The sequence below is a fragment of the Cryptosporidium andersoni genome, assembly GCF_001865355.1.
Source record: "Cryptosporidium andersoni isolate 30847 chromosome Unknown contig_28, whole genome shotgun sequence".
Classification (NCBI taxonomy): domain Eukaryota; phylum Apicomplexa; class Conoidasida; order Eucoccidiorida; family Cryptosporidiidae; genus Cryptosporidium; species Cryptosporidium andersoni.
The window spans coordinates 231,617-256,787 of NW_027122853.1; the positions used below are offsets into that span (position 1 = coordinate 231,617).

The window sequence follows — 25,171 nt, forward strand, 5'->3', positions numbered from 1 at the left end:
AAGGAATAAAAAAAAAGGTGGGGGGAGAAGATAAGAATATAGATTCAAGGGTATCACATGAAATTATTTATTAAATAAAAAATAAAATTTGATATTAAAATGACATAATAGCACAAATAAATCTAAGATTTATTTCCTAAAAGTAATATATATGCAATGATTCTAAATATTAAATAATCAAGTTACGTAGAAAGTTATAAATATATATCTTATTATCAATAATGCGTAGAGTAAGCCATATTGTTAAACCTATAATAAATATAAAAGCAGGAAAAGAAATCTTCACTTTTCTTGAGAGATAATTTGTAGTATAGTTAACTAGATATTTCATGTATAAAGGGATTTGGACTTTATTGACTTCATTAATAGAAGCTTGTGTAAGTTGAATTCCAGGCCCCTTAATACTAGCAGCATTGGTACCATCAAAACAGGGGTGTTCACCATATAGATACTTATTTATGTTTATATATTTGTGAAGTTCAACTGTCAGAGTAGTTAAGATTAATTCTCTTGAAGAGATAAATCCATTAAGTCTACAAAATTCATCAGGATTTGTTGTAATTGTGTGTAATGGAGAGCATAGAACGGATGTCTCAGAGCAAGGTGTAATTCTGGCTGATATCAAAGTATTACCATGAATTAAATAGTTATTAGGATCTCCAAAATAGTCAGCTCTGCATGAATTATACCAATCTTCGCAAAGTGAATGGCATAAAACGGGTTTTTTTTGATATAGTTTCATACCAATCCCTACATCAGCATCACAATAGGAACACCAACTTTTCAAATAGTATGTTACACAATTCCGTGATAATGATGTATTTAGAACAAAGGCAGAATATAATTTCGATAAAATATTTGGATGAGACTTATTGCAACATGTTCGTCTTTCATGCTCTTTACAAAAGAAAAACTGGTCTTTATAATCTATAGGAGGATGACTTTCATTCCTGTCTTCTTTATTTATTGTAATATCACTATACATCTTAAGACAAATTTCATTACAAACAGCTAGATAGAACAATACAAAGACACAATATAAAAGAATTCCTCTGTTAAATTCTAGCATTTGTAGAGTTTATAATTTTGCAAACATGATATCTCAGGTATCATATTAGCGCGAATACAAGGTTGTTTAGATACAAGAAAATGTATTCCGAAAGTAGATTAATAAGTGATCTATTTAAAGTATACAAGAAGTAGATTTCTTATAATGTGATATTTTATAGAATAATATAATTTGTATTTTGTAATTTCAAGGTTTCCAATAAAGTAATATATTTCTAAGAGTAGGGGACGTAATATTACTTATAAAATAAATAATCCCCTATACAATAAAATAATTTAGTTACTAAAGGTTTCAGTAAGTATTTAGAGATATATAAAATGTTACTTTCTTTTTTTTTTTTTTTTTCTTTATTGTATTATATAATTAAATAAATCTTATTGTTAATCTGTCTCCGGTAAAGTGTGTTAAATATGAGGCGCCTATTATTGGTAGTTATCTACTAAAGACTAGTTGGAGGGAACTTTTTTACACACTTAATATTGATACCTTCATTTGACCATAGTTATACCGAGTTAAATAAAAATATAGATACATATAAATATCTCAAGCTAATAACTCAAAAGGATCTTATTGAAATGAGTTCAAAAAGTGAGAGACTTCCAAGCTATATAATAGAAGGTAATAACAAGTCACTTAAAAAATCAACACTAAATTTAGAAGAACGTCTTTCCATATGTTTATCAGTTGGCTCAGAATGTATACAAAAAACTGAATTAATGGAATTATTAAAAAGAAAAGATCATCCAATATGTTATGATGGTTTTGAACCTTCTGGTAGGATGCATATTGCTCAAGGTATATTAAAAGCTATTAATGTGAATAAATTAACATCTGCAGGTTGTATATTTGTATTTTGGATTGCTGATTGGTTTGCACTTTTGAATAATAAGATGGGTGGTGATCTAGAGAAGATACAAACTGTAGGGAAGTACTTTATTGAGGTTTGGAGGGCTACTGGTATGGATATGACTAATGTGAGATTTTTGTGGGCTTCTGATGAGATAAGTAATAATTCAACTTACTGGCTTAGAGTTATAGATATATCTAGAAAATTCAATATATCTAGGATTAAAAGATGTTGCCAAATTATGGGAAGGCAAGAAAGTGATGATCAACCTTGTGCAGCTGTATTATACCCATGTATGCAATGTGCTGATATTTTTCACTTAAAAGCTGATATTTGCCAATTAGGTATGGATCAAAGAAAGGTTAATATGCTTGCAAGAGAGTACTGTGATACTGTTGGTATTAAGGAGAAACCCATAATTTTATCACATGCAATGTTACCTGGATTATTGGAGGGACAGGAAAAGATGTCTAAATCTGACCCGTCATCAGCTATATTTGTTGAAGACTCACCAGAAGACATTAAGAGGAAGATAAAAAAAGCTTATTGTCCACCTGGAGTTATTGAGGGGAATCCATGTGTAACTTATGTTGATTCACTAGTTTTCAATAAGTTTGGACACTTCATTGTGCATAGAAAACCTGAATATGGAGGTGAGATTATTTTTAAGACTGTAGAAGAATTTCATAAAGCTTATGAAAGTGGGGATTTACATCCAGGTGATCTTAAGATGGCTCTTGTTGATGCAATAAATTTAATGCTACAGCCTATTCGAGATCACTTTGCAACTGATCCTGAGGCAAAAAGTATTTTAGAGCTTGTGAAATCACTTAATATAACTAGATGACTTGTATAGTTGATTAGCAAATTTAATTAATTTAGAACTGCACCATTAAGAATGTAGTGTAGATCTTTACAGATATGAACTAGTTTATTAATTTAGAAAGGGATATCTGGACAATATTTAAGTTGTAGAAGTAATGTGAATTGCTTTTAATGAGTTGAGTCTGACTTTTATTAAATAACTAAAATTGTCACTTTTTTATAATGAACTTTGTAACTTTTTCTAGCATCACAGGCTTTAAAGAAGTACCGGCTTTAATGGATAGGCGCTAGTAATTTAGGCGGTTAGATGATTAAAAAATTTTTTTTTTCTCAAGGCAACCTTTAGAAATTTTCTCACATTAGTGAAATAATAACCTATTTAATATATTCTCTTTTTTTTCTCTCTTAAAATGGAAAATTTATTTGGAAACAAATTTTCAAGACGTTACATGCCTAGTGCAAACATATGGAGCACTAGTACCTTATCAAATATACAACAGAGCCACTTACTCAAAATGTACACAACTATACTTATTGGTACTATAATAACAGCCCTTGGTGCAGTTATATACATAAACAGATTATTACAAATTCCAACCTTAGTAGGTTTGATTACTGGTTTTGGTTGTATGTTTTATATAATTAGAAGTAGTAGTAACACTGTTATAATCTCATTTTGGCGTGTATTAGCATTCCTTCTCTTTTGCTTTACATTGGGTAATAGTTTAGGACCTCTAGTTGTATATGGGAACTTCATAAATCCAATAATTATCCCTACAGCTCTAATAACAACATTAATATTGTTCGTTTCATTATCATGCTCAGCAATATATACCAAGAAGAGACTTACTTTGTATATGTCTGCTTTAATATTATCTGCATCAGCTTATTTGGGATTTATTTCTTTCTTTAATTTCTTCTTTCGTTCTAAATTTGTGGATATTACCTTATCATATGCCTTTATCTTGCTCTATTCACTTTATGTATTTTATGACACTCAAATTACGTTAGAATGTGTAGCTTATGGAGAAAAGGATTTCTTACTTCATGCTATCCAACTGTATTTAGATGGAATTAATCTCTTTGCAAAAATAGCTACAGTTCTGATTAAGAAACAGCAGGAGGAAAAAGAAAATAAGAGGAAAAGATAGAGATTAATTACGGAGAGTTCTAGAATTGATTAGAAAGTCACATAGAAGAAACAAAGCATTAAGAATTGTACCTATGAATAATGTGAAATGAAATAACTTCTACAATATTAATACAAGTTCAACAGTTTCGTTTGAACTCTAATTGATGGTCAATATAACAAAACTATAGATTAAATCAGATAGAGTATATAAACGATTCTTTCTCACTTATTCTATGACTTAATGTCACAAATTCAGAAAGCAAAAATCCAGATTTAGTGGTGAGGATAATTCTTCATCAGTTACGCTAGAACCATCTCTTAGAAAAGGAGGTACTATTAGTGATGCTTTGTTTTGCCACATATCATTGTTCATATCTAGTACTTGTTGGACTTCACTTGATATTGTCTCCTTAATTTCTGTATTACTTTCCAATATTTCTCGATTTGAGGGTTTTATTGTTTGAAATATATTAGACCAATTTCTACATACTAGATTGTTAAGTTCGCCACATTGTGCTTGCTGTTTCATATCCCAACAATTTGAATTATTACAATTCAGACTTGTTTCTGGTAGATGGTTATTTATCCATGATGAAAAGTTATCTTTGGGATTATTAATATAACCATTCCAGTGACTAACCCCATTTATTATTGAATTCTGATTACTATCACATGTATAAGTATCAAAGTTATTAACTGCACTTTTTATTTGAGATTGACATGAAGTAAGACTATGCGATAAATATCCTGCTGAAGCTGTTGTTGCAACAGGTCCTATACAGTCTGATATATTTGCACATTTTTCACTATTAAACATTGGTAATACAGATGACAGAGTGGGAGGAGGTGGTGGAGGTGGTATAAAATACCTAAGTTGATTTGTTCTAGATGGATTTTTGTTATTCATACCATTAAGGGAATTTGGTTGTACATTTATAGATGCTACTGATCTCACATAATTATCTGCCTGGTTAATATGACAGCTATTAATGTTTGTAGCTAAATTTCCATTATTGCAGTTATTAGAGCTATTATTTCCATTATTTTTATAACGTTTACCTCTCTTCCTTTCTTTATGTTGATGATGACAAAAGCAACATGTTACTCCATTTCGACATTTCTTATTTGTCTTATTTACAAATACACACGGTTTACATAGTCCAAGAAAGTGAGTCAGAGATCCGAGTGACATTGGGGTACTCTCATATTTCAATTGTCCATAATCATCAGTAGAGTTAACATTGTTATTGTTATTCTCCAATTCACTCTCATTATTTTCAAAAGATATTGGTGTGTCACTGGGTAGTAGTACGTAAAATTTTTTTTGTAATAAACTAAGTACTGTTGGAGTACTTGCAATATTTGCTAAATTTAAGCCACTGGGATGTTCCACTGTATTTATTATATCTCCAATACTATTGACTCCATTATTGACCTCAGTACCAAGAAATGTTGTAATATATGGTATAGGTAATTGATGTAGACCAAATTCTTCCTGCAGACCTACTTCTGTTGAATTACTATTAAAATAAGAACTGCGATGGTTAATGGGATACTGCATCCTTTTCTTCTCTAAATCAAATGAATTGCTATCAATCAATCTCATTATATTACTAACAATTTGTAATTCAAGTTCCTCTCTTTGTAGCTTACTAATGCACGATTTGTACAAATATAAATTTGAGAGAATCACATCGTCATTTGGAATTAATGCAGATAAATCTACTACTCTAGAAGTATTATTCCTGATTATTGACAAATTTTGACTTGTAAAATCAACAGATGTCTGCAGAGTATCTGTACAACTAGAGTCCAAATGATGTTTTAATCTCCACTCAATGCATATCAGCACTATATATCGCAGCTCACAAATAGATACAGAGGAAAGTTTCGTAACCTCTTCATCTTTAGCATTATTTACATTAAAATTACTATTGAAGCTAAACATATCAACGTTTCTATTGTTTATATAATAGCCATCCTGTATTATATTGTTTGTTCCTTGCTGTAAACCTGACAGATTAGGACTTAGATCAGAAGCTGATATCAAATTCGAATTAAATTTGTATTCACCAACGGCTCTAATCAAATCATCACTTTCCATTTTTAAAAGTAAATTTCAACACACATTAACATCACATGCGATAGTGATGCGAGGGTTCTATAGCTATCAAGCTATGGGCTTATTTCAAATAATCCATGTCTAGACAGATACTGTAAAATAGATACACCAGTGCCCAATACATATATGTAAACATTATATATTAAGAACAAGTTAATAGGGGGATACGTAATATACATATTTATGTCTTGTATACTTTCTGAGCTTATATAGTTATCTATATCCAAGTTATTACACTATGGTACCGGCCTTATCATTTGAATAGACTATACTCAAGTAACCCACACAATTATAGCGCCAATGTATTTCCACATTATTCAAGGTATCTATTCATAATACAAAAATTATAGCGGCTGGGAGCAAGTTGTTTATGTATACCCACGGTACTCACAATAGTGTGGAAATTTAAATAATTGTGATAAATTAGTTACAACTCTTTTTTCCCTTTTTTTTATTTCTCTATATAACTATTTCAATATGCAAGACAAATTATTTTAGTTTTCTATAACAATTTATCCTAGGAAATTAGTCAATCTGTGGTATTTTTATATCTTGGCTGATTCTTTTATTCTAGATCATAGATTATTCAGAATATTACTCTTTAACAATTCTATAGGAGATTTTCTTCTACGGTTTCATGTATATAAATATAATATTGTGTCTTTGGTTATTGAAAATGAAGAAAAACGATTTATTTATTAGTTAAGTATCACTTTTCTAGAAATAGCCTACCACCTATATTTACAATTTCACCACGATCTACAAGATTATTAATAGCTTGTACATGCTGTGACCAATTAAGTATATTTTGTATACTTTGATCAGGTAATTCAATTAATTCATCTTTACTTTTGTTGGTTTTACAGTTTGTTATATGATTTGTCATTGCAGTCCTTACTCTACTAAATAGTACTGCAGGTGCCATTGCACCATTTAATTGTAAAGTAGCACGTATCATATGTTCACATTCTTTAATTATATCGAAGGAGGACACATCACTGATATCTTCATGAGCTCTGTTATAATCATCTTGTATATGAGTAGAGTAATCTTCAGAGTGAAGTATAATTGGTATTGTACAATGACAATGTTTATCTAGATAAGTACTTTTTGAAATGATTGGTGGTATACTACTTTTAGAAATACCCTTGTTTTTTGCAAAATTTAAAGCTGAATTTTCTAGTTCAGTTGAACCTCTGTCATTTACTATTGAAGTTACTATTCCTGTAGGGAAATTTAAATTAACATCTTCATCATCCTCATTTTCTGATAAAATCTCTTGATTATAGCTATCATGATCATCTGTACTTTGATTTATTTCATTTTTCTCAATATATTTTATATTTACATTTTCTGTTTGAGCAATATTCTTAAAGTCTAACATCACAGTCATGTCATTGATCATATCATTTTGAGATGAATCTAGTTCAGAATTAGATTTGGATGTTGATAAATTATCGACAGTTTTACAGTTGAAGTGGAATGATTCCGGTATTTTATACATCTCAGTACCATTAGGATTTTGTTCCAGTAGACCTCTTATCACCATACTCTCAATATTCCATCTCATATCAGATTCACTTAATCCAAAATATTCAATTAATTCATTAAAGCTAACTTCATTTGTATAATTTATATTATTTTCTGTTAATGGTTCCGAATTTTTATTTTTAGTGTTTAATGCAAACCAATTAAATAATGTGTTTGAACTAGATCTTGACGCACTCTCACTCTTAGATATAGAATTTGAGTAATATTCAAATTTATCTGATATATACTCATATATACTTACTTGTAAGAAATTTAAGATGATATTTGTACGAATAGTTCCATCTAATGCTTGCAGATCAACTATAGTATTGCCATATCCATGATAACAGTTATATGTCCTTCCAGGATGTTCTTCTTCAAAAAAATTACGATAACTTTCTATTTCACTTTTCAAAGATGCTGATAGGGGGAATAAGTTATTTTTAGATTCAGTACCCACTATATTTTCTGGCCAGTAATATCGTGATATTGTAACTCCTGTAGTATTGGATAGCTCTTGATCAATATTATTTTTTCTAAATTCTTTATATTTTTTGTTATCATCAATTGAGTCATTTATATCCTGAAGAATAACATTACAATATAATAATAAATCATTTTCATCCTTTTTTTCATCACATATATTGGATGTAAGTTTATTATTTATATTAAGTGTAGAGAATTGCTTGCTTATTGTCATTTTGATAATGCCATATACTGATTCATCTCTACGAAAATCCTTCTCAGATATTTCCCATGTTTGAGCATCAATAAAGCCTGAATTATCATAATATTGTCGTTTGGACTTGTAATTTACACTAGTAGCACCAATATTAAATCCCTGTCCATAGCTAATCTCAAGCCAATTTCCTATAACTTTAGAAGCTAAATTATTCATATAATCATATAGCAAAGTTGTGTGGTCCCCATATATTTTTGTTATCCATGTTAAAATGAGTTTAATATGAGGATTTTCAAATTTAAGGTTGAGGAAATTTTCATCTATTTTACTTTTGTAGGATTTGAAATTTGGAGATATTAATGAAAATAAAGGATATATTCCTTCATCAGAACAGCTTATTGGAATAGGAATTTTTGCCTCATTAATACTATTCATACTATTTTCTAGCAAAAATGGTATCCATGATACTATACATTGTGTAGTATCATTTCTTTGTCGTAAAACATTTCCTATTTTGTATAAGGTATCTTCTAACCAGTTTACTGGAAATTCTAATAGTAACAATACATACAAACATTTTATGTAAAATCCTACAATTTTTGATGTATTAACCTCTAACAAAAGTAAATAATTTTCAATATATGTTTGTATTTGATTAGAAATAAAATCAAACCAAAATTCCCTATTTAAATTACTATTTGGTAAGAGATTCATTATGATATAAATATCCACAATGCCTTTTTTTGAGTTTGGAAAATTGTTTATATATTCGGAGATCTTTTCAATTAGTATTAATGAGTATATAGTATTGCATTTCTCATAAAGAACAAGTAGCATGTCATTACTATATAATATTGGACATCTATTTACGGATTTAAGTATTGTTATATTATTGTCATTAAAACTGTTAACTTTTCCCTGATTATAATCCATAATTTCAGTATTCTCTGTATTATAATCAATTATACAATCTTTTGAGGAGTAATTTAATAAAATAGATAACAACGGAGAAAGCCAAAGATATACTAATTTAGTATAGTATACATAAGATATTGTTTCTCCATTAAATAATTTTGAATTATAAAGAGTATTTACTACAATTTTTTGAGCCTTTTTATCGACAGTAAAGTACCACATTTCTTCAAGACCTACTATCCTCATTATTAAAGAAATATCACTGATCCAATTAAATAATGAGATATCTTTAATCATCAATCTATTCCTTTCTTTAGTTAATTCGTATCCACATAAATATTCTAAGCATGATTCTAAGACATAACGACAATTTGATAGCATATTTATAAAATTATTAGTAACTTCTTTATCATTATATTCACATTCCTTACTAGAACCAAAACTAATTTTGTAAATTGTATCCATTAATAAATCCAGATTAAAGTCATCAGTTATTATTGAGTCATTGACATTACATACATCAATTATAGTATTGCATAAATCAGTAAGTCCTATCTTAGATAATTCATCCATCGCATATACTTCAAACAACCTTTTCGGTTCAAAATATCTATATAGGTAAAATATCTTATTTATTAAATCTTGAAAATCACAATTTATTCCACTACAAACTAAAGTTAATATTTCAAAGAGGCTCTTTAAATCATGCTCGATTGACTTATTCTGAATATTGAGAACTTCTTTTGAGAAACACTGAAATACTTTTGAAATATAAATTTCCAAAGTTACTTCAAAATCCTTTAATGTATTCATTTTTAAAAGTATCTTAATTTTATTATGGAAGTCTACAATAACTTCATATATCTTGTGTTCGTAAATGTAAGTAGAATTGTCATCTTCTAAAAAGCACTTTCTAATAAAATCATCATCATTTATATCTTGTTCCATAAATTTAAGAGCTCCTTTTATTATAATAATAAATACCAAAGTGAATCGTATTAATCCAAATATCAGAGAATAGTGAAATACTATTAAATTTATATCAGAATAATTTTCATAAATATTTTCTAAAACCTCACTTTGATTACTATTATTAGAAACTGAAATTGTGTTCAAATTATTTTCTAACTGATTTTTGTTGTGAGATTTCGAAGATATTGAAATGTTACTCCAAAAAAATTCAACCTCATCCTGTATAACTTGTATGAGTGCATTATTCAAATATAATTCTAAGCAAGGTACTTGTAAATTATATTTGTATAGATTACTTAAAGAGGTCTTAAATTCTACAGAATTTAGAGTATCAGGTAATTTCAATATTTGCCTTAAAGTCGAAATACCGGAAGTACTTTTGTCAAAAACATCTTCAGGAGTATGTATAATACATTTTGTAATATTATCATTTTCTTTAATCCCTAACATAAAACCATTTACTCTTGGGATTATATCTTTTAAGTATTTATTGAATATATTTGATATATTTTCCCAAGATCTTCCCAGCTCTTCTACAAAAAAAATTGAATTATACTTAGCCGATGGAATATTACAATTCAAAAATTCCGCTTTTGATATCATTATTAGATATACTGATGTTTCAGTAAAAAGATTTTTCTATATTAACTTAATAGTATTCTGTAGACTTTACAAATTTGCATGTTCTGAGAGCCTGCCCCCCTCCCCCCCCACACAAAATTCTAAAAGAACACGCAATCTTAATGAGATATAGAAATTACGAAGATATTGATACTTTGTTTGCAAATCTGCGTGCAAATATTAAATATAAACTTAGCAAATATTGCTAATATAACTGACTTAAGAATATAAATTCTGGAAACCCCTTGAAAGGGGTACAAGAATCTTTAAGAAATAATGGTGAAGAAATTAAGAACATCAGAAGTGGATCCCGAAGGTTTTGCAATTCCTGAAAAGATGAAAAGTAATTCTAATATAGATCTAGATGTGTCATATAAGGAAAATATAATGGGTAATGTAAGTAATTCTAAGACTACATATTCAAAATCCCAACTTTCAACAAGATGCCGGCTTTATAGAGGGATAAAGTCTGCAGTGGAGAATACTAGACAAAAAAGTGTACTTAGCACATCTTTATTTATGCAAATATATAAGCAAATTAGCAACACTTCAAATTCAGAATATATAACTAAAGTAAAGGAAGTGATAAAACTAATTTTGGAAGGAGGTGGGATTCCTAGTTTATTTGCAGATAATATGATATTAAAGGAAGAACATATTAAAAAAAATTTGGAAGATTTAATTATTAATTTACAAGAAAATGGGGTGTCAATTCTACATTATTATCCATTAAGACCAAAAAAGAAAAATGACAATACATTTCAAGAATTATTTGAGTTATTTTTTAAGGGTTTAGCAGAATATTTATTAAAGAAACCTATAAATTCGGGATTAGAGGATAGTAATGATTTTGGTTATGAATCTCTAAGATTAATATTGGTTTGGCTTAAAGGTTTTTGTACTATTACATTAAGGCCACTTCGTCATAGTAGTATAATTGCAGTAAATGGAATATTGAAAGGAATGGGAAATATAAAAGGGGAGATACTAGAAACTCTCGAAAGGTTCAGACAACAAAAAAAGAAAGATTCTAAATCATCTAATAGCCTTAAAACTATTAACAAAGAGATTAATAGATATGAATTAGCTATGGATAAAATTAAAGGAATATGCGATGATATTGTGCATAATATATGGATTGAAAGGATAAAAGATATAGCAGAATATATAAGACTTACATGTATATTGACTTTACAAGATGTTTTATTAGAAGACTGCATGATTAATGTTATTGAAACCATTGATATTATGAATATACTAAAAATGCTTTTAAATGATCAAAGTATTGATAACAGGATTGCATGTTTTTCATGTATCAAGAAGATAGCATCAATGGATAACTTAAGAAATATTTATAAGGACTATTTCCGAGATTTTGAGTTTTTGAATAGTTTGAAGAATATGATTATTGCTGCTTCTAAAAGTGATATAGATGAAGATAAAATCAAGATGGGCGAATATTCGATTTCTATCTTGAATGAGATTCTTATGTGTGGTTTTTTGGAAGAGAGTTTTATTGATGAAATTGTTGACTTACTTTGGTTAGATTTTAAATCAAATAAACTATCTAGTAGTATAGCTCTATTCATTAATAATGCTCTTTTTAATGGTGGTATTATCCATGAAAATGTAGAATCTGAAGAATTTGTAGAGATCTTGGAAAATGAAATGGGAAAGAAACGAATGAAAAGTTCGATAAGTATTGAACAAATAAGATCAATTGATACTGATCGTTTAAAGTTAGATCTAAATACTTTGCTTGAATTTCTAAGTGAATTTGGTAAGGACTATATAATACTGACGAGTAGATGTGTGAACTCATTTTGGTCTAATACACCATGTATTAGAGATACAAAGTTATTGGTTGAGACTATTCTTGAAGTTGAGAATTCTGGAATACAAGGAGATAATAATTTAATTACTAATATTAACAAGCTATTGTTACTTGTTTTGCACTCAAATCTTTCGAAAATACAAGGATCTTTAAGTGATAAACACAATAATCCAAATATATACAGTATAAATGATAATATTTATAGGGCTTCTATTGCAATAAGAACTGTATTTCAGTATATTGAACCATTAATACTAGTACATGAAGCTAATTTGGATAATCTTACAATAATTTTGACAATTATATCTATTGTTATATCTATGTACTGCACACTATTGCAATTAAAAGTGTCCCCAAGTTTAATACCATCTAATTTCAATTTTCCATTACAAAAAGTTTTAAATTTATATTTTAGTCATTCTGATCCCAAAATTTTAGATGGAATATGCATGATTCTATCACCACTGAGTAAACTGGAGGTAGAAGATATATTATATAATGGAGAAATACTTAAAGAAATAAAGTCAAGTGTTAAAGGTATACAAAAAAAACTCATAGATGAATTTATATCTATAGGAAAAGGATATCTCAAGACAACAGATGAGTTACTTTATCTAAAGGATATCGAAGATTTGTCAGATCCAAATAAAGAAAAAAAAACGAAAAATAAAAAAAATTCAAAAGACTATGATTTAGTTTTGAAGAAAGCTACTTCTGAGGCTATTACATGTTATAGAAGGATCTATGCAATTATAAAATATATGGCTATAGATAATATTTTTCTTTTAAATAACTTTGCAGATATTTCATCATTAAACAACTCAAATGAGAATATGACACCTGAACAAACTAGTGGAATGCCTCTTATCTATGAAATTTTGTTAGAGATCTTAGAAAGGTCTGAAAGAGTAATAAATAGCCAACAATATAATATAATATTATATCAGACATTGCAATTATATAATGTCATACTAGATTTTCTAACAACTGGCTATACCCATCTCGTACAATATTTATTACAAGGAGTTGATGTTGATAACTCTTCGGATATGGATTTATTTTTGCAAAATAAGACTAAAAGTAATATTAACAAATGTAATTTACTTGAAAACAATATTGTACATTCATCAACAGCTACAGTATATAAAAATCTTCGACACAAGATGAGTTGTGTTTTATTGGAAATACTACGATTTTCTCAGAACAAAGATCAAATAGAAGATGAAAAGCACATTTGTTATGGTTACTTGAGATTTCTTTCATTATCTTCATTCTTCATTATGTTAAATCTGCAAGGAATAGTAGAAGAAAATGTCACACAATCCGATTTTGAAATAGGATTACAGTGGGTACCTTCAGATTCTGACTTAACAGTTATTATTAAAGAATATTTGTATTGGATACAAATATCTCATAAATTAAAGTTTTCATATGATAAAAACCATCATATTATGGAATTTTTAGTTTATGGAAGTTATAATACAGATAAACCTTTATACATACTTTATCCAAACTGTCGTGTATTTGAACAACTAGATAACCTGAAAGATGAACCAATTATTTCTACTGATAATTTACTTTCAAAATTTAGAAATAAATTAAAAGAGTTTATATTTCATTCCTATAATCCAACTTGCATATTGACTTTGCTAATATCAAACTGCAAACACAATCTAACAAGTGATATGCTTGCACCTCTATTCCTACTATTTATACCAATAATCAAAGATTATATTTCCAAACATTCATTGCATGTAGAGGAAAGTAATATTATATACAACTTTGATAAATTTACTAATAGTCTAGTTGAAGAATTTTATAGTAATAAAAACAAGATATTGGGTATATTTACTTGCATAGTTATAGCAATGATATTGGCTTACAGTAACAAAAGTGAGGATAAGGCTGAAATAATTGGGAAAACATTTATAGATTTATATGCTATAAAAGCTGGTTCAAAAAAGTTTGATAGTGCTATAAAGGATAATGCATCAGACTTGATCTTGTCCATTGTGGAAGGCATGAGATATGCATTATATGGAGCTACTGTTATTCCAGTTTATAGGAATATTATTACTAGAGAAAATATTATTAATGGTAAGATTTTAGTCGGAAATTTTGTTAAATATATTGAAGATCTATTTACAATTCATAATCTTGGGGGCAATAAACCACTTCTCAACTATTTGGCTACTGGAGAAATTAATCAAATTCTTGAACAGTTAAGGATATTATGTAAAATAAGAAATGATGAAAATAATACAATTTTAAATTATTATGGTAATCAAGATATATTAAATGAAGATGCTATTAAATTTCTTGATCGTATTGCTAATTTCCTAGACAAATTACAAAAAAGGAATAAAATAAATAATACTAGAAAAAGTCTAGATTCTCAAAAAATATATCCACCTCCAAAAGTGATTAATAAGTCCAGTAAGAATAATAAAAGAAGAAGACGATCAAAGGCATATTATCTTGAAAGTAATGAAGAAAACGAACAAGATGAAGATATTGAGGATGAATTTGAAATAAAGTAAGATATAAGTCTTATTTGTGAAGTAGATAATTTTATCTTACATAATCTATAATACAATTGATAAATACATGAAAAGGTCCATTTAATTAGAAAGTAATGTATTTCCAGCATTATTGAAAGAACTTCAACTATTCCATTTGCAGAGAATGTCGTTGTATCTTAAATATATAGTATCTATATTTTGGCATCCCCAATAAAGACCTAATGCAGCAGTACTATTATCATTATGAAAAGAATTTTTGTTAATATCCCATAGTGCACCAGGGCCAGATCCAATTATATATGGTTTGTGTAGCATACTACCTGACAAATTATCAGAAAAGACAATTCTTGAAATATTTTTGTAAGCTAGATATCCAGATATGAATATATCATCAGTAAAAAATAAGTGCTCAACAGTTTCACTTGGACATTTATCCTTCAGTGAAAAAATATCATCATCAAGAAATTTCATCTGTAGAAAATATGTTCCAACACCACTTAACAAATCAGCACTTCTTACAATGAAATTGGCACTTTTTTGATCATGACTTAATCTATATGTACGATCAATTCTATATGTTGGATCACACTTATCATGAAAAGCTTGTCCTCTTCTACCTAGAGCTGCATCTGGAAAATTCTCATGCATATATAAGTAGTCACACACAAGATGTCTTGAATATTTTGTATCATCATCTAAGACAATTAATCCAGAGTCTTTTGATATATTCCCAATTTCTAGTGGTAGTAAAAACTTAGTAGCTGGTCCATAATCTTTCCCTCGTAAAATGCGAATTAAAGGGAATTTTTTTCTATCCAGTAAGAAATCTGGCAAAGGTGGATATTCCTTCCCGGTCCGCTCAAATTTATATGGGATTGAAATGATTATTTCGTGTATATCATAAGTCTGTCTATGAAGTAATTCTAAATATTTCTCCAAACTATTGATCCGTTCTGGTGTCGTTGTCATTAGTATATAAATAGGTCCATTATACCTATATGGACAAGGTGATAAAACTGATTTGATCAAAAAACCACTTTTTGATTCCTCCTTTTTTATATATTCTTTAGGATTCTCACTTTTTTCATGTGCTTCTACATATTTTGCTATATAGTTTAGTGAACCTGCTATCAAATCAAACATTTGTTTGTTTTCTGTCAATTTCTGACTAACTGTATCAATTGAGTCACTCAACGAAACTAATTTCTCGAAATCTTCTCTCCTCCACTTTATCTCATTTTCTAGTTCTATCATATTGTGAAAATTCTCCTTATCAAAACTTTTTTTTGTGACTTTATTCTGACCAAATGTACTAAAGATGTATATTATTACAGAAAGCAACAATAAGGAGAGAACAAGAACTGTCACATGGAATTTAATTCCCAGAGTACTATTATGTAATCTCGTGCATATACTACTCATTTTTTAATTTTAAGATTTAATATTTGTGAGCAATAAGACTTTCCATTAAATATACTTAATACATGCATGCATGTCAACGCACTACATGTTGGCATTGGTTATAATGAAATACCGGAGTATTTTAAATATCAAGCAAACATACATAGATTATATGAATTATTAAGATTATTCTCTGTCTACTATGTGGTTTTTTCTTGTTTATTCGCAGACATTATATGTTCATGAAATGCCAGTCTCAAGGATAATAGAACAAAAAATCCACAATATATTATTTGAGGTATTGTAATTGTCTATGTAAAATAGAGTTTAATTGTCTAGGTTATTTTCAAAGCTATATATTCTTACCTTAAGAACAGTTTCATAATAGTATAATTCAAACCCTGAAATTGGCAAACAAACTAGATTTATAAGAATATTTAGTTATAATAATTGTAAGTTTATGATATTTTAATTCACTTACTTGAAACACATATAGTAGCACCCAATAAGAGTTCAATAGCTACATTTAGTGTATAAGTTGCAACTCTTCTGTCAAAGTGGGTATATAAAGCTGTCACAACTCTTAAAAATCGTTAAAAGTATTAACTTCAAAAATTTTGAAAAATGAATCCAGGTTAGTAACTTACAGTAAAATTGACAATAGTCCACCTGGATAGTTACCAAAAACAAAATTAATAAAAATGTATACTGCGTGTGCCCCTGCTAAACCAATAAAAATTTCTCTTAGGATAGATATGTACTTCGAGTTTTTTGATATATTCTTAATCTTATCCAATCTAGATGACTTCTTCTCAACTAAATTTATATAAATTAATGCAGTAAAAATTATAATAATTGTATTTCTGGTATTTAAACATACCACTTGCACCACTATTATTCTTAGTAATATGAACTTCTGACATTTATAAATTATTTCAAGAAAATATTAAAAATTTCACTATTTAGATAATTATATCCACATGAAGCTATATACTGGAAACTGCATGCAATGACTATTGCCGGTATAGAGGTATAACTATTACGTATAATCTTGTATTTTTATTTTTAGATATATATTAAATAATTTTGTTGTAAATATGTATTAAAGTAAGTAACTAGCTGTAATCATTAGTGGATTTAATTATATGGATAAGCAAGATATCAAGATAATAATAATGTGGAAATGTGGCTGATGCGCAAACATGATAGGAGATACTGTGTGATTATTGGGACAGTTTTTTTTTTGTCGACAATCCATATTTACTATAGGACATCTTCTTTTAAATACTTTACTAAAGAAACTATTTTTCATGATATTATAGAAAAAAAATCAACTATTGCAAATTGTAACTTAAAATTTAATGGATCTCTAGATGACTCAGGGATAGATTTTGCTAGTAAAGTAGATTATTTATACAAAGACATTGAATTTTGTTTGAGTAGTGAACAATTACGTCTCTATAGAGTTACTCAAGACCTTAGACCTAGATTAAATACAAATTATTCAGGATATACAGGTCCATGGCTGGAAGATGGGATATTTTGCAATTGGATTAAGCAACACGTATATAACTATGAAAATAGATGTAACGAATCAAGTAAAATACCACCAATCTATATTCCTATATTTTGGACATCTTTAAATCGTAACAAAGTAAGTATTAAACAGAGAAGAGATTGGCTAGATAATGCCCAACATGTACTAAATTCATTGGATCCAAATTTAGTTTACTTTACAATTCTACAAGTAAGTTTACTTTCAATATGTAGTATATATTCAAATTTTATTATAAACTATCTTCAAAATAGGATGCAGAAGGTTTTAAAAGATCTAAATTGAAACTCATTAATAAGTCAAATATTATCGTTTTTAATTCTGGTGGTGCAGAAACTGGCTTGGTACAAATTCCCATACCACTTATAAAAGGAGAGATAAGTATTGATGACAAATATAGGTATAAAGATATTTTTGCATCATCTACAATAATAAAAAAGCATTTCCCCGTTAGAAAAAAATTATTTGAAGTGATCAAGTTTGTCAATGCGACCAATTTATCAAATGATCTTAACATTACTAGTTCAGAAATATTTGATGGTAAATTTTTGCATTATGAAGGGCCAAGATTTAGGGAAATAATTCAACGCTCACTATTTCACTTGTGTCCTCGTGGTTTTGGTAGAACATCATTTAGACTATATGAAACAATACAACTAGGTACAATACCAATATATATTTGGGATGATATTGAGTGGATACCATATGGCAGTATATTTCATGAAATTGGTATATCACTTCATGTATCACAAATAGAAGAAATACCCAATATTGTGAGTAATATGTCACAAAGTGATATTAATAGAAAACTCGAAAATATAATCAAACTCAGGCCTTGGTTTACATATACTGGAATTACATACTATATATTGAATATACTAAAGAAACTACCATTAAAGTATTTACAAAAGCTGAGATTTTAAGACAGAGCCAATTAGATGACTAATCAATTGAAAATTCTTATTTTATAATATTATAGATCCAAAATACATTCAATTGTATGATACATTGTTTTCGATAGTACTGTTGGCCTTAAGTGATGACATACTCCAAGGTTCATCATCAGCTCAACTGAACGATCAACACTTTGTTGGTAAACTTCCCTTCTAATCCTTAAAGTCCTCTGAGGTTCAGGAAGACTTTCAGCTAATTCAGCGGCAATTTCGGCAGCTTCCCACAAATCATTATATATATGATTGCTATAGTTTTTATTCCGTAATGATGTCATAGATAAGTGGCTAAAAGAGGCAAGATCCTCAATTTGCAAATCTGATTTATCACTTCTACTACTCTCCCATGAATGATTTAATCCCATATGCTTGTTTAAACCAATATATGTCTTACTATTGTTTATTTTGCATGACGAAGGAATCTGTTCTTGTTCTTGAATGTCCAAATATAAGGTATTATCTTCCTCCAATGATCTGACAGTATTTCTTAAATTTGCGAAGTTTTGTAGTGATTCTGCCTTCTTCTTTTGTATCATCTTCTGTTTCATTTCTACTATTGGTAGTGGTGAAGCAAATGATTTTGGGAAAAATTCTGAGTCACTAATATCTGTAAAATCGAAACTCTTGTGATTTACATTTTCAATTACTAACTTCGGGCTATCTGTAAATATTCCACTAGGTATATTATATTTTGTGACATCATTATCATACTTCTGAATATATGTTGTCTCATAAAGGTAATTAACTGGAGACTTTCCATGGAATGGACTTGGGCTAGGGATGCAAATTGGTGAATCCAGTATAGTATTTCTTCTTTCAGTTATAGGTGTTCTAGTGCCAATGCTCTCATATTTATCAACTTCACTGTCATTTAACTTATTTATAGGAGATTCAATAGGTAATAATGATTTCTTTTTATCTAAGCTACACATTGCAGATAAAGCCTTTGATGGAATATAGTATTTCAAACAAATATGACAACTTCTAACTAAGTTTACCTTCAGTCTTTCCTCACCAACCCGGCTAACTATGTCAATAATGCAGATTAATATATAGTACGAATATTTTGCAATACTTCTTCTACTTTCTTGAGAGCGAATTCTGCAAAAATTGAAATTCGTAACAAAATTATCCAAAGAGATACCATATAAATTGTAAATTTCCAATACATCTACTCTGAAAAGGCTTAATTTGCCTCTATATCCTTTTAAGAAATCTGCAATTTTCTTTAGACACTTGTGAATATTAACAATCTCATTATTTGTCAAAAGAGATTCTGTCTTGCAAATATTTTCCAAAAGTTCAAGACCAAAATTCTCAATTTTTTCATACATATGATCATAAATACTTCACTATGCTACAGATATTTTTCCATTGAGAATCCGAATATATAGTGAAACTTTCCTGAATCTTTCAATTCAAATATTATATTGGCGGTATATAAGTATTATAATAAAGACTATTTTAGCTTAATTTGTGGGTATTTAAGATTATAAAGTTTCCAATTATTTATCAAAAAAAGACTAATTGATGGAAATAATTAAGGAAGTTGAGGAATGTGATAGTAAATTAGACAAATATTTGGATATTTCAAGTAATGATAATATAATACTAAAAAGTAAGCTGGAGGTAAAATTAAATGACTTGGAAAAACGGCACTTGGCTATTAAAGAAAGGGAATCTCAAGCAGTAGGGATTTTTGAAAGGAAATTAAAACAGATAGAATTAGAGCACAAGATGGAAATTCAGCTCCGGCGACAACTAAGGTATGAAGTCAATAACCTTCGTAAGCGGTTGTTAGAAACTCATCAACTATATTATAATACCCTAGAGGAGAATGTGAAACTACATAAAGAGATTGATAGATTAAAATTTGGACTTTTAGAACAACCAACTAATAATTCGAGAGATATTAGTTTATCTAAAATTGACTCTGTAGATAATAAACAGGAACATTTTAATAGGCTAGAATTGAAGAACCCTGAAGATAAAACAATATCTGAAAAAGGTGAAATCTACAATATATATAAAGAAATTTTAGAAGGTACTGATGATAATAAAATAATTAAGGATTTTATAGAATTTAAAGATAAAAAAGTTTCAAATAGAGATGTTAATAAGACAATTAATATTGATAAAGAAGTCAAAGAAGCTGAAAAGATTGAATTACATAACAAAGCTATGGAACAAAAACAAAAACCTAGAGTTCATAATATATATAAGTTAGATGAAAAGGATGAAATTTCGCCACAAATACATTTTGGAAAGCAATTTAATATAGCTAAAGCTCCAACACTCCGCTCTGAAAGAGCCCAAGACTGGTTAAAACAATTAGAAGCACTTTATAGCCCAAATGGAAATCCAAAAAGTGATATGTTAACTCCAAATTACTTGTCTGAGAATCACAAGGAATTTAGTTGGGATATTCCTATGGAAAAAAAGGAAATAAATGTAAATAAATTGTCAAGACAATTTACTCATGATGAGATTGAATATGCAGAAACTATGCTAAATAATACAGATATAATAATTAACCAGATTAATCGTAAGGATAAACAACTTTCAACATTACTTAATCAAACATTAAAAATACAAGAAATATTGGAGCAAAATAATATGAAAGATTACAATCATGAAATAAATATATTTCGTAAAACATCTTCATTTTATGATTATTCAAACAGCAAAAAATCTGACTGGAATCATAAATTTATTATAAAAAGATAATAACTAGCAATAATAGGTTTTTACTATTAACATGATTTACATCATTTATATAATTGATGTTCCCCAGCCTCTTTTAAGGGGAATATTGGATACATCAACATATGCCTTATAATTATTTGGTAATATAGTGGAATATGAGTTATTTGAATATTTATATGAATGTTTAAATTGTTCTGGGATATAAAAGCTGCTTGTATATAACGGTGGATAAAATGATGGTGGACTTTGACTTTTTGAATGAATTTTAATCTTAATGGCTGGTTTTACGATCTTTGGTGGTTCAGGTATTATGTTTGGTGAGACAATTTGATAATCATATCTCCTAGTGCCACTTAATAAAGATAATGGAATATCACGTATATAAGAAGATGAATCAATATACTCAACTGGATCTTCATCTAGTATAATACTAGCTAGACCTTGTTGTATTTTCTTCCCCACAGTTGAGAGGACTTTGGGCTTAATTTCCATAACCATTTCTTTTACTATAAACTTACAAATACCTTCTATTGGAGAATAAGTTATCGTCATAGAAGTTATACCTCCACTTTCTAATTTTATTGGTATATTATGTTCATCAAATTTTGCATTTATACCACTGGAGTTAAATCTTACATTATCAATATTTATTCCTTCCATTATGTCCCATGTTAAATTCTCTAGTTGTAAAATTTCTTTTAGACATAAATTAATCAAGTTCTTTATATGATCCATTATAAATATAAATACAAGTACTTAAGAGATGTGATATTTCTTAATTTAAAAATAACCATAAACCTTTTTCTATTATATTAAGAAAAAAAAAGAAAAAAAAAAAGAAAAAAAAATCTCTTAAATTGGACAGATTCAGTATTTATTAGAAACAGGTCTTAATACTTAGCTCACATTCTGGCGCCAAAAAAGTAATAAAATACTGTAACAAATACATAATCTTTATTATATATAGTAATAATTAATTATATAATTTTCCATATTAATTGTAATTCAGAATATTATAAGGATTTCTGTAATATTCTGTCTCATATAATAGTTGGAATTTACATTATTTCATTTTATTTTCTAACACTAAACATTAAACTAGGACGCTTAGGTGCTTTTAAAGGCATTATAGACTTTGTTGTCGATAAATTCAAAGCAGAATTTTGCATATTATGAGTGATTTGATTTTGTTTAACTTCTTTATAAGATATTCCATCATCAGCATTAGTACTAGATATTTTATTGTCAGTTGTTTTTCCAATAATAGAAGATCTTCTACTTGATATAGATGCTCTATTACTATTGCAGTTTTCATTATATAAACTATTAGCCGCATTATAATTAGAATCTCTTAATTTTAAATTTTCAAGCATTAAACGAGCATTTTCCCTCTTGAGTTGTTCTGCATCTTCAATAGCCTTTTTATACATTAACTCAATTTCTATTTTTGCCCAATCTCTTTGCCTAATATCTTTTTTTAGAGCTTCTCTTTCCCTTTTCAGATTCTGTAATTGATCTGCTAACACTTTTACTTCTACATTACTATTACTACTCCCACTAATACCAACAGATTTTGAATATTCAGTCATACTTAACATACAATGATTACAAGTACTATCTTCTAAAGTTTTCTGTAATTCTTCTACTCTTTTTTCTAATTCTTCACATTGTTTTAATAATACCTCTATAGAAAATGATTCATGCTCTGATATATCATTTGTATCCACTCTGCTTTGATGATTATTATGGATTCCATTAAGTAAACTATCTAATTCTCTTTGTAATATATAGACTTCTTGTTCATATCTTTGACGACTCATTACTTCGTTATTATATTGATCTGATATTTGAAGTAACTCCTTCTTTAAATTATCTATATTATTTTGTAAATTAGCTATTAATTGATCTTTTTGAGATAATTCTTCTACTTTATTTTCTAGTAATATTGTCTTTTCTTCTAAAATATCTTTTAAATTTAAATTATCATTATTATATATTGTTATCTTATCTTGTATATTCTTCATATTTCTTTTCAAGCACTCAATATGTACCAAACACTGCTCCTTCTCTTGAGATACCTCTCTTAATTTCATTATTTCCTTATATTGTTCATTTATCCTCATTTCGTAATCTTCAACTAATTCAATTTGGTATTTTTCCATTCTTTCTATTTTATTATTATTTTCACTAAGTATTCTATCTAAAGAATTTGATGCTTCTTGTTGCTCAATCTCAATAATTTTTTTTAACTCCTTATTCTCCTTAATTAACTCTTCAATTCTCTCTTCATAACACTTTTCTATTAATAATATTGATTCTTCATCTGAATCTAATGAGTCTGTCTGTTTTTCTTTCATTGAAGATATTCCCTCAATTTCATTATATTTATACTCAAATAGTTGTTGCTTAAGCTCATAATTTTCTTTTTTATATTGGTTCAATGCATATCTTAAATTATCTAATTCAATAAAATTAAAATCATTATCTTTATCATTACATGTAAATTTGCATGCACATGCAGATTCTTTAGCATCATATATACTTTCATCCTTTAATGCTTTCAAATCTTCTTTATTGAAAAAAACAGAAGAATCTTCAACTATATAATTCATTTCAGGTTTATCCTTATTTAAATCTTTAGAATCTTCATCTCTTTTTTTAATATTATAACATTTTTGTTCCTTATTTTTATTATCCCTATATCTTAAACTATTCTCTTTAAATTCTCTTAAGTCTTTAATAATATTCAAATCCTCCTCTAATTCTTTATTTAAAGAATCTATTTGATCCTTTAATCTGTTATTCTCATCCAACAATGTTTTTATACGCCGATTATCTTTAATAATAACTGTAATATCATTATCCAATAAAGATAGCATCTTTAAAAATTTATCTACATAATAACCAAGTTTTTCATTCTCAAATAAATTATCTATACTAATATCCCAATTATTTCTAGTTATATTAACTCCTTCTATAGTACAAAACAACTTCTTACCACCTTTTATACATCTTAATAATAAGTTTTCTAGATATTTAATTTTACGATATAGCCCTTCATTTTTCTTCATAATATCGTTTAATTGCTCTTCAAAGTTGACTCTATCTAAACATAAGTCAATCTCTTCATCTTGTATACAATTTATAAACAGTCTTAATTGTTTCTCATTTTCTTTTAATCTCAAGTTACTACCCCTCAATTGAAGGTTTTCATATTCTTGCTTTTCCAAAATTTCTTCTAAATCTTTATATTCCAAAAATAAATTAGGATTATTTCCAAAGATATATTTTTTATGTTCTAGAGCCATCTCTCAAAAAAGAACACGTTTTCCGTTATTTTCCTTTTTTTTTTTTTGCATGTTCCCACATTACCAAAGCATGTTATTTCAACAGTAATAATATGGCTCTAGTACGTTTGGGCGGGTACTTTACTGACAATTCCTAAAATTGTCACTAAGTTAAACTTTAAATATATAAAGTAACTTTAC

The 25,171-nt window shown here is 28.0% G+C and overlaps 13 protein-coding genes across 13 annotated transcripts; 5 read left to right on the forward strand and 8 right to left on the reverse strand.

Moving 5' to 3' along the window:
• Positions 1-169: 169 nt before the first annotated feature.
• Positions 170-985, reverse strand: cand_027190 (uncharacterized protein; the record flags this gene model as incomplete). The annotated part of the gene is made up of 1 exon (XM_067212947.1): positions 170-985. The coding sequence occupies one exon, from the start codon at positions 983-985 to the stop codon at positions 170-172; it is 816 nt and encodes a 271-aa protein (XP_067068242.1).
• A 659-nt stretch (positions 986-1,644) lies between these two features.
• Positions 1,645-2,763, forward strand: cand_027180 (tRNA synthetases class I family protein; the record flags this gene model as incomplete). The annotated part of the gene is made up of 1 exon (XM_067212946.1): positions 1,645-2,763. The coding sequence occupies one exon, from the start codon at positions 1,645-1,647 to the stop codon at positions 2,761-2,763; it is 1,119 nt and encodes a 372-aa protein (XP_067068241.1).
• Positions 2,764-3,151: 388 nt separating this feature from the next.
• On the forward strand, positions 3,152-3,892 carry cand_027170 (uncharacterized protein; the record flags this gene model as incomplete). Its single annotated transcript, XM_067212945.1, has 1 exon — positions 3,152-3,892. The coding sequence occupies one exon, from the start codon at positions 3,152-3,154 to the stop codon at positions 3,890-3,892; it is 741 nt and encodes a 246-aa protein (XP_067068240.1).
• Positions 3,893-4,117: 225 nt separating this feature from the next.
• Positions 4,118-5,977, reverse strand: cand_027160 (uncharacterized protein; the record flags this gene model as incomplete). The annotated part of the gene is made up of 1 exon (XM_067212944.1): positions 4,118-5,977. The coding sequence occupies one exon, from the start codon at positions 5,975-5,977 to the stop codon at positions 4,118-4,120; it is 1,860 nt and encodes a 619-aa protein (XP_067068239.1).
• A 727-nt stretch (positions 5,978-6,704) lies between these two features.
• Positions 6,705-10,697, reverse strand: cand_027150 (uncharacterized protein; the record flags this gene model as incomplete). Its single annotated transcript, XM_067212943.1, has 1 exon — positions 6,705-10,697. The coding sequence occupies one exon, from the start codon at positions 10,695-10,697 to the stop codon at positions 6,705-6,707; it is 3,993 nt and encodes a 1,330-aa protein (XP_067068238.1).
• Positions 10,698-10,991: 294 nt separating this feature from the next.
• Positions 10,992-15,089, forward strand: cand_027140 (uncharacterized protein; the record flags this gene model as incomplete). Its single annotated transcript, XM_067212942.1, has 1 exon — positions 10,992-15,089. One exon carries the CDS (start codon positions 10,992-10,994, stop codon positions 15,087-15,089), a length of 4,098 nt encoding a protein of 1,365 aa, XP_067068237.1.
• Positions 15,090-15,212: 123 nt separating this feature from the next.
• On the reverse strand, positions 15,213-16,493 carry cand_027130 (uncharacterized protein; the record flags this gene model as incomplete). The annotated part of the gene is made up of 1 exon (XM_067212941.1): positions 15,213-16,493. The coding sequence occupies one exon, from the start codon at positions 16,491-16,493 to the stop codon at positions 15,213-15,215; it is 1,281 nt and encodes a 426-aa protein (XP_067068236.1).
• Positions 16,494-16,672: 179 nt separating this feature from the next.
• Positions 16,673-17,395, reverse strand: cand_027120 (uncharacterized protein; the record flags this gene model as incomplete). Its single annotated transcript, XM_067212940.1, has 5 exons — positions 16,673-16,783; positions 16,839-16,891; positions 16,954-17,054; positions 17,120-17,288; positions 17,353-17,395. The coding sequence occupies 5 exons, from the start codon at positions 17,393-17,395 to the stop codon at positions 16,673-16,675; spliced, it is 477 nt and encodes a 158-aa protein (XP_067068235.1).
• Positions 17,396-17,655: 260 nt separating this feature from the next.
• On the forward strand, positions 17,656-18,950 carry cand_027110 (exostosin family protein; the record flags this gene model as incomplete). Its single annotated transcript, XM_067212939.1, has 2 exons — positions 17,656-18,219; positions 18,282-18,950. 2 exons carry the CDS (start codon positions 17,656-17,658, stop codon positions 18,948-18,950), a joined length of 1,233 nt encoding a protein of 410 aa, XP_067068234.1.
• Positions 18,951-19,000: 50 nt separating this feature from the next.
• On the reverse strand, positions 19,001-20,311 carry cand_027100 (uncharacterized protein; the record flags this gene model as incomplete). The annotated part of the gene is made up of 1 exon (XM_067212938.1): positions 19,001-20,311. One exon carries the CDS (start codon positions 20,309-20,311, stop codon positions 19,001-19,003), a length of 1,311 nt encoding a protein of 436 aa, XP_067068233.1.
• A 196-nt stretch (positions 20,312-20,507) lies between these two features.
• cand_027090 (uncharacterized protein) lies at positions 20,508-21,704 on the forward strand (the record flags this gene model as incomplete). The annotated part of the gene is made up of 1 exon (XM_067212937.1): positions 20,508-21,704. The coding sequence occupies one exon, from the start codon at positions 20,508-20,510 to the stop codon at positions 21,702-21,704; it is 1,197 nt and encodes a 398-aa protein (XP_067068232.1).
• A 45-nt stretch (positions 21,705-21,749) lies between these two features.
• Positions 21,750-22,418, reverse strand: cand_027080 (uncharacterized protein; the record flags this gene model as incomplete). The annotated part of the gene is made up of 1 exon (XM_067212936.1): positions 21,750-22,418. One exon carries the CDS (start codon positions 22,416-22,418, stop codon positions 21,750-21,752), a length of 669 nt encoding a protein of 222 aa, XP_067068231.1.
• Positions 22,419-22,756: 338 nt separating this feature from the next.
• On the reverse strand, positions 22,757-24,991 carry cand_027070 (uncharacterized protein; the record flags this gene model as incomplete). The annotated part of the gene is made up of 1 exon (XM_067212935.1): positions 22,757-24,991. One exon carries the CDS (start codon positions 24,989-24,991, stop codon positions 22,757-22,759), a length of 2,235 nt encoding a protein of 744 aa, XP_067068230.1.
• Positions 24,992-25,171: the final 180 nt, after the last annotated feature.